The sequence below is a fragment of the Ursus arctos genome, unplaced genomic scaffold, assembly GCF_023065955.2.
Source record: "Ursus arctos isolate Adak ecotype North America unplaced genomic scaffold, UrsArc2.0 scaffold_1, whole genome shotgun sequence".
In the NCBI taxonomy this organism is placed as follows: Eukaryota; Metazoa; Chordata; class Mammalia; order Carnivora; family Ursidae; genus Ursus; species Ursus arctos.
The window spans coordinates 80,662,047-80,678,819 of NW_026622763.1; the positions used below are offsets into that span (position 1 = coordinate 80,662,047).

Here is a 16,773-nt window from a genome sequence, read left to right on the forward strand (position 1 = left end):
CAAAATTATGATGTACAAGCTCTAACTTACATTCAGCTTCTTTTCCCTAATGAACGAACTGGAATAAATTTTTTTTTTAAAAAGATTTTATTTATTTGACAGAGAGAGACAGCGAGAGAGGGAACACAAGCAGGTGGAGTGGGAGAGGGAGAAGCAGGCTTCCCGCCGAGCAGGGAGCCCGATGAGGGGCTCGATTCCACGACCCTGGGATCGTGACCTGAGCCGAAGGCAGACACTTAACGACTGAGCCACCCAGGCGCCCCTGGAATAAATATCTTAATCCGCTTCGAAATTAGAGGATGGATACTTGTTAAAGTTAATATGAAAGCCAGGGATATACCTAGACTATTGTTAGTTTTGTCCAATTCTCCAAATAAACAGTCTAGATTTTTCAATAGTCTATATTTATTAACTAATTTGCAAGTATAAAAACAGTTTTAAAATTAAAATTACCATAAAATGTACTTCAAATCAATTGCAAAAGTTAAGGAAAACAATGAAGCATATAACCTGGTTTTATCAGAGATCCACTCTTCATTGATGTCCTCATGCATCCTTGGCAAAATCCTCATCACCTCTCCTGTTCTTGTGCTTACCACAATATTACTTCCAACCGCATCCATGACATCAATGGATTCCGTCTTTCTAAGAAAATACACACATATATTTACTATGCTGATTTTGTTAATAAGGACAAAGTTTCTGTTACCCGGTTTATCCAAAACAAAAAATTTTACAATGACTTGCCTTTCTGAATTTCTAAAAATAATGGGATCCAGACAAACTGCAGTAAAAAAAATACCCTTATATTTGACTGCTTCACACAAATTCCTACTGTAAAAATAAAGCTTCAGTGGCGCCTGGGTGGCTCAGTCAGTTGGATGTCTGACTGCTGATTTTGGCTCAGGTCACGATCACAAGGTAGTGAGATCGAGCTCTATGTCATGTTCAGTCGCTCTCCCTCTGCTCCTCCCTGCAATCGCACGTGCATGAGCTTGTGCGCTCTTTCAAGTAAGTAAGCAAGCAAATAAATAAATAAAATATAAAACAACAACAACAACAAAAAAAAACCTTCACAGACTGTTATCTAATACAAAAGCCAATGGTAAGGATTCCAAATGGCCAAATCTGGGAAATATGATTATCAAAATAAATAGCAAGAGGGTACGATTTCTAAGTATGGCTGATTAAAAAAGCCTGACAAATCCGCCCCACAAAAAGCAAAAATAAAGCGAGGCAAAATTAACAAAAACCACCACTTTGGAAATCTACCAAAGGCATACACCATCATGAGAAGCTTTTATGCATGCAAAACTACTGAACTTCACGTAAAGGTGGAAATCGGCGGTGTGCCTTGGGGCCTGTTCTCATCCCCTTCCCTACCACCTTGAACAGGTTCTGCCAGGCTGAGGTAGGCTGTGGAGATGGAAGCTTCTTTTCTGCTTGCATTATGGGAGACTCAGAAGAAAAAGAGAAAAATCTCTACTTACATCTCAGCTATGTACTGTGCCCTATCCCCCTAATCCTTTTATATACATAAACACATGGTTTAAAACCTAGAATTTTAAGATACTCCCATATACTCTAGTGGAAGTTTAAAAACAGGAGGGCAATTTAATGATATGTTTCTAGAACCTTAAAAATATTCAAACTTTTTGCAACTTCCATTTCCCGGTTTAGTTAAAAATCAGAGATATACAAGAAAATTTATGAATAACAATTTTTTAAAAAGATTTTATTATTCATTCACTTGAGAGACAGAGAGAGAGAGAAAGAGCATAAGCTGGGGGGACAGGGAGAGAGAATCTGAAGCAGACTCTGAGGTCATGATCTGAGCCAAAACCAAGAGTTGGACGCTTAAGTGACTGAGCCACCCAGGCACCCCAATAACAATTTTTATCATAGGTTTACAACTATACAGAAACAAACTAAATGTCTAAAATAGGAATTGACTAAAGAAAGCATGATATATCCACATGGTGGAAAACTTAATATACAATGAGAAGAAGCTATAAATCTTAAAAAATCAAGACAATTTTAATCTTACTCTTTGGAAGAACAAGTGAATAAAATAATTGTGTGGTTCAGTACTTTGGAATTCATTTCCAAGAAAACTGTAATTAATTTGCACAGGTTCATCCTATCCTTTCCAGTAAGAGGGTTTTACCTAAAGCAAATACATAAAAACTTAGCAGACCAAAACAATTAGAATACAGGAAGAACATGAATCTTAAATTTTTTTGAACAGTAGCCAATTAAAGGACAAAAAACAAATTGTCTAAAAATACAACTATGAATACCTTGTTTCCCAAGGACGGGCAGTAAAAGCATAGGGCTTAGAGGTCAGGGCACCTACAGGACAGATATCGATGATATTTCCAGACAGTTCAGACATGAACATCTTTTCGATGTACGTGCCAACTTGCATATCATTTCCTCTGCCTGTTGTTCCCAAATCATCTACTCCTGCAATCTCACTTGCAAACCTGCAAGATAAAAACGTACTGTCAAATGGTCAAATCCAGCAAAACTATCTCCTTTCCTATCTATGCTCACAGAGATAATGATTTTCAAAACACTAAAAAGACATGAGTATATTTTCAATGGTGAGCGTAGTCCTTGAATAAATGTTTGCTTGTAAGTTAATCACAGTGTAACACATATATAGAAAATTGCACAAATCATGTATAGCTCGACAAGTTATCACAGAGTTAATGCTTATAGATTTTGATTTGTAAATTCAATGGAAGTTGATATTCACTGAAAGTGAACAATTCATTTTATTGGCTTATGCAGAAAACATTAAAAACATCCCTCTTCTACCACCAAAAAAAAGTTGCCATTTTTTCTAGTGTTGTTATTCCACCAAATTTGTGAGTAGTAAGTATGTGAATGATATTCTAGAAGAGAGAAGGAAAAACATTACCTGATGCAGCGAGTACACTGTATACATCTAGTCATGATGGTCTTTACCAATGGCCCAATATTCTTGTCCTCCACAGCACGTTTCCCCTCTAAAAATCGGCTCCTATCACTTCCGAACATCATGGACTGGTCCTTAAGTAAATTAGGAGAGTTAGTCTACTGCTGCTAGTGAAATTAAAACTTGAGACAACCAAAAAGATTTATGAAGTTAGACGACACACCTGCAGATCACATTCACCTCCCTGGTCACAAATAGGACAGTCCAGTGGGTGATTTGCTAACAAGAACTCCATCACACCTTCTCTGTATGGAAAAATTTAATATATAAAATGATATAAATTTTTTGACACTCAAAATGGTTTGGATATAGGCTATCTAAATAACCTTCAGAGATGTATCCTTTCAGAGAGTATTAATTTTACATTGATTATCAGAAATGCCAATGCAACCATCATTCTAGTATTAGACACACTATCTAAAAAAATGTTTATAGAAGTCTAGGAATAAAATATCATTACAGAACCTAGAAAATTATGACTTTTAACAATACAAAATTACAGAAAATTGCTAAATGGTCTTCAGAAAACATTCACATTATTTCAGAACAAAAACAAACACACAAATGCACAGCAAAAACAAATAACATTCAATGCCTGTATAGTATAGTAATATGTTACTGAAATAATCTCAGTTTGATAAGCCCCAGATTCACTATTCATCACAAGTTGAACAAGTTACTAAAGAAGAGCTTTTAGTGCTAATTCCATTCTAGACTCAAAATCATAAACACCTGACTTCACCTCCTTAATGTGTACTTATTTCCACTGCTCCTATGAGCTGAACATGACAACTTTCTCAGAGCTTGCTACTGAATTTCTCGTCTATGAGAGGTCTAAATACTGAAATGAGCAATTTTCTGCTCTAACAAAAGTTACTATGCTAAGTAACATTAAAGTACCTGGCTTTCTTAGATTTCTCTGAGTTTGTCAGGATATTCCAACCTTTCATTACTGGCATGGCACAAGCAGCTACAACCTGGAATTTCAATGGAAAAATCTTTAAGTACTTATATTTACTTGTAATTATAAGCAACCCAACATATAAAAACATTAAGTCATACATCTGAAAAGAAACAAAGAACAGTACTTTTCAAGACTCAAATTTTCAGTTTTCATATTCACAATATGATAACCCAACACTTTAAATTTCTCTTAGAAAAAAGTAAGACATCATACTTCTAAATTCTATTCTCACAGTTAAAGCAACTTTATATAGAGACTCTGAAACAGAACATCAAATAACTATGTTTTGATTAGCAGGTACTACTGAATTACAACAGTATGAGACAAAATGAAATTAAACTGGAAGTGAACCTCTTCATTACAATTCCTTTCCCTAGTGAAAATGGAACGGCAGAAGCGCTTTCAATGTGCTGCTTGGCAATTCCACATCCTAGCTGTGGTCATTAGCCGTTTGGAAATACTGGCAGGTATGAGAAGTCACCTTTAATTTCTAAATCTGTTATAGTTATATAGTGCTTGCATTTATAAAGAACTTTCATCAATGCATTTCCAGTTTTGAAATGAACAGAATTAATTGCACATGAAAAAATAAATTTCTAGATACAATTAAACAGGGCTAGGTTTCTCCACTACAACAATGATTCTAAATAAAGTTTGCTGCAAGATTTAAAGTTTTCTAACTTCTACAGCATGGTGTGGAATTTTAGGTATCAAGTACCTTAGGAGCTTTCTCAATTTCAACCAGGCACATCCTGCAGTTTCCAGCAACAGACAATCTTTCGTGATAACAGAATCGAGGGATCTGCATGCCAACCTTCTCACAAGCCTAGAAGACAAAGTAAACATTTTTTTGCATTAGAATAACCTAACCTTATCCTTGTCTTGCCTAAAACACAGAAGAAAAAAAGTCATCCCCACCTACATTATTACTTCTATCTATACCTTCATTCAGTCATTTCTGAAGAGATTTCCCTTCTTCTTTGTTCTTGATTCCTACCCGTCTGCTCTGAAGCTGCCTCCTTAAGAATCCTCAGCATACTCACACCTCATGTGGAAGAAACTGAATGAACCAATCCCTCAGACTGTGCTGAAGGTTTGACTCCGCATTTCCACTCTAAACCACTGTCCACAAAGATACCCCTTCAAACTCTGTCCCAGTGGTTTCATACTGGGACGTCCTCCTTGCTTAGCTCTCCTCCTTTGGATCAGACTCCATCTCACACTGTCTAGCTGGCTATGATCTGCTTCTATATTTGGCTCCATATACCCCACCTAGGACTCATACTCCCACTGTGGTGGAAGCTCTTCTTAGTTCCCATTTGCCTACCAAGGGAAATTAGTCCAGCTCTCCTAATTATCACTCCTCCTTCTCGAGGCGTACAAACCTATTCAAATTTCCCCTGGGGTTAGTTCTTCCATCTTTAGCCCTTACTCTAAAGCAACTTCCTCAAATTCTAATGTTCCTGTGTGCTAGATGCAGAGGGTATAGTAAGTAACAACCAAGATCTTGTCCCAACCTTCATACTAGCTCACATTCCAGATGATGATTATATCTAAATCCTCATCTGTAGCCCTGACCACTTCTCCAAACTTTAGACTTAAATAAGCATGCACATGTGTATGCTTTACAGACAGTTAAAACTCAACCTATTTCTGTCTCCTATGATACATCCCCAAATAAGCTAAAAAAAACAGAAACCACACAAAAATTCCCCTGCTCTTCACTGTTCCTAAAGATCTATCTACATCTCACTCTCCCCGAATCCATCCTCTTACTATCATTCCCATTGCTACTGTTTTAGGCCTTTCATTTTCTGCTCTAATAATGCAAGATACTTCTCCTTTGTCTCTCCCACCAGTCTTGTTATTCTCACCAAACCAATATCCTCTACAGTCACTGCCATACTGTTTAACTGCCACGAAAACTGTTGATGGATCAAACTCTAAGCTCTTTAGCATGAACATATATTTTCTTTCATGACTGGACCTCTCTACCAAACTATCTGAAGCTTCTTTGTCCAAATATAAACTTACTTATCCTTTAAGATCTCCTCAGCGACCACCTGAGATACCCCTAACATCTCTTTCTATCACCTCCTATACCTGGCAAAAATACTCTCCACTGTACCTTGAACACATACATCTGTTATATTCTTGTTTGCACGACTGTGCCTGCCAGATAGTCTAGAAATTACTGCTAACATGAATAAAGAGCATTTTAGCTTTTGATAACTCACAGATGGAATGAAGCATCACTTCTCTGACCAACTCTGTTAGTTCTGAAGGAATCTGGAGAAACTACATATTCAGGGCATTAATTCAAGAACGTACTACCCTCCATTTACCTGCTTTGTAGGACACAGTCCTAGAAATATTACTAAAAATTGAGAAGTTACATGAAGTGAAAAGCATCAAGCAGGTTCACAACAAAGATTACCTTTTCCCCAAACTTACCTATATTAACTTATAATTTATTTTTGGTAACTTCAAATTTCTAGGCAGTATTTACTTGAAAAGCAGAACTGAAACAAAATAACTACCATAATTCACTAAGAAAGTCAGAAACAGATAAATGATAGCTCACTTTGAAATGCTAAGATTTTAAGTCCAACTTATTTTCATATAATTTTACTATCTGTAGTTCTTTTATGAGCATTTCTCAAGGAATCTTAAAATTTTTACAAGTAAATAAACAGTATAAAGGAAATAAATTGATATTCTCTAAAAAAAACCCAGAACACATACAAAAATAAAGAATTAGAACATATGCCTACTTGCAGGACGGTAGTTCCTGGTTCCACCATGACAGATTGACCATCCACAAATACTTCAATTAAGTTGCTTGCTGCCGTGGCAGTTGTTCGAACTGACCATCAAAAATATTGAGATGAGAAATAAATTAAGAGTTAAATTTATTATAGCAGAGGATGATGGATTGAGTCTAACCCTACAAGCCTAAAATTACTCCTCATTTTATACTATTCCCCTCTATTTCTCTAGATGCAAACCTATAAAATACAGAATTAGACAAAAGCTTTTCCAATCCTGAATACCAGAGAGAATATGGCTATCCACTTTTAATGGTAGCTTAAGTTCAAACTTTTAATACCAGTGAAAGTATGTTCATGGGAATACCACTTTTCAAAAGCAGCATGACTGCTTTTTCCATTCTGACACTGATAGGCAGTTCCTACTACTTTCTATTTCATGACACCTTCTATAAACCGTTAAATTTCATTTTAAAAAATTACTCTAGGGGCGCCTGGGTGGCTCAGTCAGTTGAGTGGCCTACTCCTGATTTTGGCTCAGGTCATGATCTCAGGGTTGTGAGATTAAGCCCTGTGCTCAGTGGGGAGTCTGCTTGAGATTCTCTCCCTCTGCCCCTCCCCCTGCTTATGTGCTCTTTCTCTCTAAAATATATAAATAAATCTTTTAAAAAATTATTCTATTCGACTAGAGTGACTCGTTTCTATTTATTTAAAACAAATGACAGTTTAGTGTATTTCAAGAAACATTCCATAAGCTAATGAATTTACAAAGATAGAAAGTCCACTACCCACAAGTGCAAATAAAAAAAAATACTCACCACATCCTTTAGAAGACTTAGAAAGGCCTATTAAGGCCCTTCTTAGAGGTATCCTTAACATATTGCTAAGAATAAAACAAAGAAGAGTTATATTATCTTAGGAAAAAATAAAACCCTAATCACAAACCTTTTGGTAATAGTTCATAAATTTTAAACACTTCACAAACATTATTACTTTGAACATTCATAAGTCCTGATGCTTTCCCTCCAATTCTAAAGATGAGAATACCCAGTCTCAGGAGATTAACTTACTTGTACAATGTCAAGGAACTAAGGAGAGGCTGGTATATAAATCTATGTAAAGGGCAGTTTTGTGTTGTTTTTAACTAACAGCAAATGATCAAATGTAAAACACTACTATGTAAGTAAAATAAACTCGAACAACAGTGAGCTTACCATTAATGCTATGTAAAATAACATCTACCTTTCTGCCTTCATTTCCCACCACTACTCATTCTAACATTCTATGTTCTAAGCTGTGATCTACTAAATATTCCTGAGATTCTGAGCTGGCTCACAAGTCCAAGCCTTTTAAAGGTCTGGAGTGCCATTTTCTGTGCGTAGTACATTTATCTTACAGATTTGCAATTATATGTCTGTTCTACCCTCACTGTATTATGAACTTCTTGAATATTTCTATCTTCAGTGCCTATTTCCAAGGCTGGTACACAGTAAGCTCTAAAATAGTGGCTCTCAAACAGGGACACTTCCCAGGGAACACTTGTCAACATTTGGACACACTGTTGCCAACTGGGGGAAAGCTACTGACATCCACTGGGTAGAGGCCAGGGTGCTGTTAAACAGCCTACAATGCACAGGAGAGTCTCCCATAATAAACGTTCATTGAATTACTAAAAGAAATGGGAGTGAATTATATAAATAACACCAATTAAAGATATACATAAGCAAACAGAAAAGTTATCTGAACTTTTAAGAGTTTTTATCTATTCACTTGATCATAAGGGCTAAGCACTGAACTTTTTGTCTAGGCTAAGCATCTAAATTATAATTTTTCACTTAGAACTTCTAAAAATGGAAATTATGTGATCTGAATGTATCAACGTAATGACTTTCAAAAGCAAAGAGAGTAGAAGATAGTCAGTACACCTAACTTCTAAGCATGAAGTTTCACAAACTTGTTACAGAAGAGGTATAACAGAAAATTTCATTAATTCAGACTTTAGTTAATTCATAACATTCATTAATTCAGAATCTGTGATACTACATTTGCAGACATGAAGTCTATCACCTACAAGTGAATGATTTTTGGTAAATCGAGTTTCTGCTTCTTTACCTATTGATTAGGAAGAAAACGATACTTCCTAGGCTATGCATTATTAGTAGGAGTTCAAAAAATGTCAATTAAATCTAAATTCAGTTCAGACAGTACTATCCACTGAAGATCAGTTTCAAAGTCTTCTTCCTTGGTACTCCCTCTGTATCATCAGCACACACTGTGTATATAACTTTATTATTCCACCTACTAAATTATAGATTAGTAATCAATTTTAATACCTACTAAAGTGTAAGCTCCTTGAAGAGAAATGGTGCAGTTTGCTCATTTCCCTTTTCTGAAGACCTAGCCCTTGAAAAAATAACCACCAAATAATCTTATCACCAAGTTCCAAAAGGAGTAGCATCTGTCTTATTAAATTCTATTGATAATATAAAGGTAAATCTGAATTTGCTGAATTAGAATAATGACAGACGAAAACCAACAATCAGTATTTCATACAATGTAAACACTTTCTTACTATTATTTTGTCTCCAATACAATCTTAAAGTATTGCCCACGTTAGCTAGGAAATCAACCAGAACTAGGTTGTCTCTTGAAAATCCGGCATCAAATGGAAGAGTGTGTAGTCCCAACAGAAGACAGTTTTACAAAACTTTAAAATGTACTTTACACATATTTATCTACCACATAGGAACGGAAATAGTCATTTCTAAATGGGAAAATGTTAATGATTTCTAAAACTAGAGTGGACACTTCTTTTGTTAAGAACAGTAATATTCCACATTCCTCACCGTATATGCTGAATCCATGCACTTTTCTGTCTCCAAATGTACCACTCTACTGCATGCCACCATCATCTTGCCTGGACTATTAAATAGCCCCCCAACAAGTCTGTCTCTTAGCTTCCACACTGACCCCACAGCCTCTCCCTTCTCCCCACAGGCTGTGGCCTCAGACTGAAATGCTCTACCTTCAGAGCTTTCTGACTTCTTGTCCTTCAAATCTGGGCTTAAAAGACATTCCTCAGGGAGGCTTTCCTTGATCAGCCTATCTTAAATTTCCTAACTACTTCCCAGTCATATCACCCATTTTATTCTTCTTCGTGGAACCATTTCTAGTTTGTTCATAATTATTCGCTAAATGAATTCTATCTCAAATCTCTGGCCGAAACTTCCACTTCCCTGGAATTAAAAAGTGTAGGTGCTCTCACAGCCTTGTAACACCCTGATAACGATGCACATGCAATTCGGTGGAAAAAAGAACATTCCCTAAGGAAAACAGCTTGGATGTTTATTCATCAGAAAGTTCACGGCACATTTTCAATGACCTCAAATCGTTCTGCAGCAGAGTTGTGTCTGACCCACGGTCTTACGGTGCATGCATTAGATCCCAACATAACTAAACAACGCAGCTATGTCATTCGCAGTGCGACCTTGGGCGAATTTTTTAAATATCATTTTCCTCAGTTTCCCCACCAGGGAAAGGAATAAAAAATATTGCCCCACACACTCAATGGACAAAAACAAAACAACAACAACAAAACCCAGAGGTGTGGATGGTTGCTAAGGCAATAGCTGCTGAACAGTGGACTGTACCAAGTATATGTTAACTTGAGGGGGAGATAGTCTTTAGGCCTAAGTCACTTGACATACGTCCTCTCCCAGGAAACAAAACGCCCTCCGCTCCACAAAGGGGAATGTCCTGCATTTCCCTTGCAGAATGAAGGTCACCCACAAGTCTGCCTCTGGGCCAGCGCTCCCAGGGCCTCCAGATTCTCCACCTGCTTTCCGCTCCAAGAGACGGGGGACCATGGCCAATAGCCCTCACCTGCCGGCCCTAGGGGCTTCCGGGGGAGGCGGGGTGGGACGTGGCGCCCAGTCAAGGACAAGAGTAGAATGAGTCACCTGGGCCAAAAGAAACAGTCTCGTCAAGAAATCAGCTCCTATGGCAAGAGGAACCTCAGCCTCCTCACGCTATCACAGCCTCACCTTCTCCCTGGAGCCGCCGAAGCCGCTCTGCAGAACTGTCTGTACCGCACCAACCCCCTTGGAGGCCGGATTAGGCTTATTCAATATGGCGGCCCCGGCTAACCTCGCCCGCCGGGCCTGGAGAACGGGAAGCCAGGAGGGACTAGAAACCCCAGATTCGACAATTTCCGCTCAGCTTGAGTTCGGCAATTTCCGTCAGGAGGACAGGGGGCGGGGCGGAGGGCGCGCAGCCTGGAGGGGGCGGGGGCGGGGGGGGGCTAGTAGACAGTTTGGAACCGCAGTTCCGCCGGAAGTAGTCCGGAGCCTGGGGCCGAGCGTTTTCGGTCATCTCCGGCGCTTCGAGGGGCGATTCCTGTAGTGTTCCGGGTCTGCGAAGGTACTAATTTAAGAAATACCCCTTTTATTAATTTATTTCTAAATACAAAGAGAGACCCGCAGATCATTGGTGGGCTGTTCAGTTCAGAGCCCCCGAATTTTGCGTGGAGGAGTGAGGATATTAACGTACTTTGACCCTTAACCTTCGACCCGGTGCGGCAGAGGGAAACGCCTCCGTCTCTATATAAGGCATTTTCCGGCCTTTTGCGGCCCTTTTTTCCTCTTAGCGCTAGGCGCCGAGTTCTTCCGCTCCTCTTTTCCTTCTCTGCCGCCCGGTTCCTAGGATCAGCCGACGCCATGGGTTTTGGAGACCTGAAAAGCCCCGCCGGCCTCCAGGTGCTGAACGACTACCTAGCGGACAAGAGCTACATCGAGGGGTGAGGACGGGCCCGGGCTGGGGCCGGGTCGCTGCGGCCGGGCCACGTGGCGCGGCCTCTGCCGCCCCTGGGGGAAAGGCAGCCGGGCTGCGAGGGGCCAAGGCCAACATGTGCTTGCTTTCCACTGACTTGATTCAGCCAGGTTTTCCACCTTGTTCACTCGGTTTGTGAAAGTAAGCCTATAGGCCTCCGTCAGAGATTGCCAACTTGGGAGGTCCACGAAGTGGCAGGGATTCCCAGGGTAGGGCGGAAAACCAAACACATGGTCCCTGATCTTGACCTTATTTAAAAAAAAAATAAATACAGCAGCTTAGGTTGCCCAGTAGCAAATGGGCCAGTTCACAGTAATTAGTTTGATGGATGTGGCGTTTGTCATTTATTTGCTGGGTTTGTACATGGTCTCTTAAAGGCGTAATTTTTGTAACCTCGGCAGGTATGTGCCATCACAAGCAGACGTGGCAGTATTTGAAGCAGTTTCCGGCCCCCCACCTGCCGACTTATATCATGCCCTCCGTTGGTATAATCACATCAAGTCTTACGAAAAGGAAAAGGCCAGGTAAAATTACCTTTGTATTTGAAGACCAGAACGCTTTCTAAGCTTAAACTCCGGATTTTCACCTGACAAAATTGGACCCAGGCTACGTTAGTTTTGTTTGGGATATTGTAAGCTAAATTATCTTTGTGACTTTAGAAGGCCAAGAGACTGAAGTCCTCCATTTTTTCACAGAACAGGTAGAACATGGACAACAGCAGTTCAACTTTTCCCCACAGTGCCCTGACAATGTGCCTCGACCCTGACCTGGGGGGCCCACCTCTGGGGTGAGAGGGTGGCTCATTCAGTCAGTCCTTGGCCATTCTTCTGAAACTGCCAACAAGGGTGGAAGTTTGGGGAAGTGGACTCCAGTTCACTAAGAATGGAACTGAGCATACTTAATGAAATCTCAAACAGAAATATTCATACTGAAAGAGTAAATCATAGTGAGTATTGAATATAATGTCTCACATGCTACTAATGTTTGTTGGGTGAGGAGTTAAACATACAAAAGTATTTACCTGGGAGTGTTTAGGGGTAAATTCTTAGTACAAAAGGGATCTGTTGGTAAATAGTGATGGAAACAAGTTCTCGGGTACTGTCTGAAAAAGGACATACTGACCTAGTGGTGGTTGAACTTGAGTTTTTTTTCAAGCCTTCCAGGAGTGAAGAAAGCTCTGGGCAAGTATGGCCCTGCTAACGTGGAAGACACCACAGGAAGTGGAGCTACAGATAGTAAAGATGATGATGACATTGATCTCTTTGGATCTGATGATGAGGAGGTATGGCATAAATTAATATGTGTATCAGTGAGTTTAATCATAGGCTCTGTGGTGCAATTGCCTGGATTTGAATTCTGGTTTCACCACTTCACTACCTGACTTCAAAAATTCTCACTGGTTACATGATGAATAAAATCAAATCACCATCTTTCGGCTGAGCTCCTGATGGATTTGCTTTTTTCTGATAAAACTGGTCTTTGTTGTGATGGTTCCACTAACTTTAAGCTGAAGAACAACCAGCTTTGTGAAACATTTAATTTTTCTTTGTAGGAAAGCGAAGAAGCGAAGAGGCTAAGAGAGGAACGCCTTGCACAGTATGAGTCAAAGAAAGCCAAAAGTAGGTCATTTTATAATTAGTGCTGCTTTAACTTCATTTCATAATAATGTGAGTAATCTTTTTTGAAGCTTGATTTCCAAAGTAACTGCCTCCGCATTTATTGACTAGGTCAGTATTTATAAGCCTGTATAGGTGGTTCTTCGTAAAACTTCCACAGCTACTGGTCTGCAGCTGTTCTTGCCGTAGCAGTTGTGGCATTCCTCTGTGGGAAAGAAACTGTTAAACAATTAAACACCTCTTTCTTAGCACAACAGAAAGTGGGCATGTGAGTAACAAACATAAGATGTATTCTGTAGTTTTGTTTGGCTGTGGAGATGATCCATTAGGAAACATTAAGGTTTTAGAAGTGTCTTCAGCTAAAATGAAAAAACATAATTGAGTGTCTGAATACTGGTTGTACCATTTTTTAGAACCTGCACTTGTTGCCAAGTCTTCCATATTATTAGATGTGAAACCTTGGGACGACGAGACAGATATGGCAAAACTAGAGGAGTGCGTCCGAAGCATTCAGGCAGATGGCTTGGTCTGGGGCTCTTGTGAGTTCAATCTTTGCTTTTTGAGAGTGCCATCTGGAAGTCACATAGTTACAGTGTTTGTTAATCAATAGGACTTTGCTGACTAAGATTTTTCTTGATTTTTTTTCAGCAAAACTCGTTCCAGTGGGGTATGGAATTAAAAAGCTTCAAATTCAGTGTGTAGTGGAGGATGATAAAGTGGGAACAGATATGCTGGAGGAGCGGATCACTGCTTTCGAGGACTGTGTGCAGTCCATGGACGTGGCTGCTTTTAATAAGATCTGAAATCTACATCATAGATCATTGCCCTTAAATAAAACCTTAAAAGACGACTGTTGGCTCTTGACTCTTACATAGGGTGGTTTCTATCTTGAGGGAAGAAATTCAATGGATAATATAATTCATAAAAATAAATTTGGGTCAGCATCGTTAGATATTTAGCCCAAAAAGGAGGAAAATATCTATCAAATACTATGAATACAGGTAGGTGTTGAGTAGATTTTATAAACAAATTAATAGAAATGGACTCAATCTTGCTATAGTTTCTATACCCAGTGCACAAGGATACCGCTTTACCACACTATTTCAAGTTTCGTATTTGCTTTGTTTTCGAAAGAAATCAGATAAACTTCACTTGTGGAAATTTTGAATCAAGTATTTCAACTAATTTTTAGCCCTGTAGATTCATAATGGTTCAGACCTTGGGCTTTTTGCAAGGAATTACAAAGTAATACCCGGGCTGGTTTTCCACAATGGAAATGTTGGAAGTACCTTAATGATGAGAAATGGGGTCAATACATGTAAAGTGCTTAAGAGGATAAACTGGACACAGTGAATGTCCTTTGTTTGCTGGAATAGTTGATGAAACATTTGGGGGGAAAAAAATGTTGAGATGGACCAATGACAGATGAAGTAATTTGTTTTCAGTTAGGATCTTCAAGTTGGGAGTTACTCCAGACTGAAAAATCCTACTGGAAAGCAATACGATAGGAGGTGGGTTGTACTAAAGGACACCTAACCTAGAGGAGGGAAGTTAGGTTGAAGAATTCCCAAAATTTATTTTAACCATTGGGGCGCCTGGGTGGCTCAAGTTAGGGCGTCTGCCTTCAGCTCAGGTCATGACACCCCAGGGGGGGGGGGTTCTGGTGTCAGGCTCCCTGCTCAGCAGAGAGTCTGCTTCTCCCTCTGCCCCTCACTGCATTTCTGTGCTTCTCTCTCAAAACCCTAAAATGACTACCATTTGTCAAAGCAAGTATCGCAAATTGAAGATTGTTCTTAATCACTGTTAAGGGAGAGCTCATTTAATTTAAGAGTTTTTGTTTGAGGGGCGCCTGGTGGCTCAGACGGTTAAGCCTCTACCATCAGCTCAGGTCTTGATCCCAGCGTCCTGGGATGGAGCTCCGCAGAGCCTGCTTCTCCCTCTCCCTCTGCCTGTCGCTCCCCCTGCTTGTGCAAGCTCTCTGTCAAATAAATAAAATCTTAAAAAAAAAAAAAAAAGATTGAGAGCGAGAGCACAAGCAGTGGGGGAGGGGGAGAAGGAAAAGCAGACTCCCTGCTGAGCAGGGAGCCCCACATGGGGTTCAATCCCAGGACACTGAAATCATGACCTGAGCGGAAGGCAGATGCTTGACCAACGGAGCCACCCCGGTGCCCTGATGGAGAGAGAGCTTGATCTGTGTTTTTGAAAATGTGGTTTTTGAGTAGCGCTGTGTCACAGGAAGGTTATACAAGTAACTGATCCCCAGGCTGTGGTTCATAAACCTGGCTTGGGTGGAGGTGGGGACTGAGTGGGACATTTTACTTGGATTTGGGTATCAGAACCTATTGGGGTGAAGGGACTTCAATAATGAGGTAGTGCTGCCGGTAAGTAGGTGAAGGCAGCTTTTTGTTGTTTTTTGAAGTAGGCTCCACACCAAAGCGTGGAGCCCAACGAAGGTCTTGAACTCAAGACCCTGCGATCAAGACCTGAGCTGAAATCAAGAGTCGGATGCTTAACCAACTGAGCCACCCAGCTGCCCCAAGAATTACTGACTTCTAAAAGTCTTTTTTTGTGGTCTCTAATCTGTAGACCAAACATTAAATGATTTGTTTGAGGTCAGAATTATCCTAGCCAAACCAGACAGTGCTATTCTTTACCTCTCAATCTGATTTTCTTTATATGGGAGAGTACCCTAAATGTGGGAAATTGTTTAAATTTGAGAGAAAATTTATTTAATCGGTACAGGTATGTACTGATGACTACGATCATCTTCACTAAGCAGTATTTCCAACGTCATGAGAAACTTTCCGGTTGTAAGCGTCATGAGAGCCAGCAGAGGGCAGCACTTCATTTTCTGTAGAACCAGAGCCTGGGGATTCTGGAAATGTTGCCATGGAAGGATCGAGATGTAGCAATTAGTGAATAGTAGCCCCAAATCACTCACAATGATCCACATGTTAAAGGGATTGAGCACCAAATAGCTGGGAGAAGTATTAACAAAAACGATAGAAACTATTGATTAAAAATGTAGTTAAAGGTAAAAGGAGTTAAAAAATTTAGAATGGTCATTTCAAACCACAGCTGTCTTGTAAACCTTAAAATGATAAATGAAGCATGTGACTTTAAAAATCTTGACTCCACAGCCTCACATAAATATATTTAGTGGTATCTTTTAATTTTATTTTTTAAAAAATTGATAATACAGTCACATATTTCCAAACAAGAGGTTATACGGCAAAGTCTCTGTGTGTCCCTCCCCTTCCCCCTCGCCCAGGCCTCTTGTTTAGCTCCATAAAAGCAACCAATGTCAACAGGTTCTTAGCTCTTTCCAGAGCTAGTGTGAGCATATGCGTGAAGGAATTGTAGCATACCATGCAAACTGTTCTGCACCTTTTACTTTGTCCATAAAAATAGACTTGGATGTCTTGGAAATTATATCTTGAATATTCCATGTCAGTACTTACAAAGCTTTCTCGTTTTCTAACAGTTACATAATCCATTGTCTCATATCTTATTTAACCAGTCTATTTATTGAGGCGAGCTTTAGATTGCTTTCAGTTTTCTCTTGTTTTAAGCAATGCCCACATTTGTCTGTGTGCCTGTATACTGAATAACCTG

The 16,773-nt window shown here is 39.6% G+C and overlaps 2 protein-coding genes and 2 non-coding genes across 6 annotated transcripts in view; 3 read left to right on the forward strand and 1 right to left on the reverse strand.

Moving 5' to 3' along the window:
- NDUFS1 (NADH:ubiquinone oxidoreductase core subunit S1) overlaps window positions 1-11,052 on the reverse strand; it is a 27,969-nt gene extending 16,917 nt beyond the window's left edge. The window contains exons 1-10 of one of the 3 annotated variants that reach the window (XM_026492117.4): window positions 10,759-10,922; window positions 10,598-10,674; window positions 7,534-7,598; window positions 6,722-6,813; window positions 4,666-4,773; window positions 3,884-3,960; window positions 3,147-3,228; window positions 2,927-3,057; window positions 2,301-2,486; window positions 511-645 (exon numbers count right to left, since the gene is read on the reverse strand). In XM_026492117.4, the coding sequence (XP_026347902.2) occupies window positions 511-645; window positions 2,301-2,486; window positions 2,927-3,057; window positions 3,147-3,228; window positions 3,884-3,960; window positions 4,666-4,773; window positions 6,722-6,813; window positions 7,534-7,594 (872 nt within the window). In that variant the 5' untranslated portion in view covers window positions 7,595-7,598; window positions 10,598-10,674; window positions 10,759-10,922. Of the gene's footprint in view, window positions 1-510; window positions 646-2,300; window positions 2,487-2,926; window positions 3,058-3,146; window positions 3,229-3,883; window positions 3,961-4,665; window positions 4,774-6,721; window positions 6,814-7,533; window positions 7,599-10,597 lie in introns of all 3 variants that reach the window. The other 2 variants (XM_057304290.1, XM_026492118.4) reach the window with 2 other exon arrangements.
- Window positions 11,049-14,008, forward strand: EEF1B2 (eukaryotic translation elongation factor 1 beta 2). Its single transcript, XM_026492115.3, has 6 exons — window positions 11,049-11,510; window positions 11,944-12,066; window positions 12,698-12,824; window positions 13,095-13,161; window positions 13,572-13,697; window positions 13,807-14,008. The coding sequence occupies exons 1-6, from the start codon at window positions 11,431-11,433 to the stop codon at window positions 13,959-13,961; spliced, it is 678 nt and encodes a 225-aa protein (XP_026347900.1). The 5' UTR covers window positions 11,049-11,430; the 3' UTR covers window positions 13,962-14,008.
- LOC113250920 (small nucleolar RNA SNORD51) lies at window positions 12,939-13,017 on the forward strand. Its single transcript, XR_003314252.1, has one exon. It is a non-coding gene; the product is annotated as a small nucleolar RNA SNORD51 (small nucleolar RNA).
- Window positions 13,311-13,443, forward strand: LOC113250922 (small nucleolar RNA SNORA41). The gene has a single exon (XR_003314254.1). It is a non-coding gene; the product is annotated as a small nucleolar RNA SNORA41 (small nucleolar RNA).
- Window positions 14,009-16,773: the final 2,765 nt, after the last annotated feature.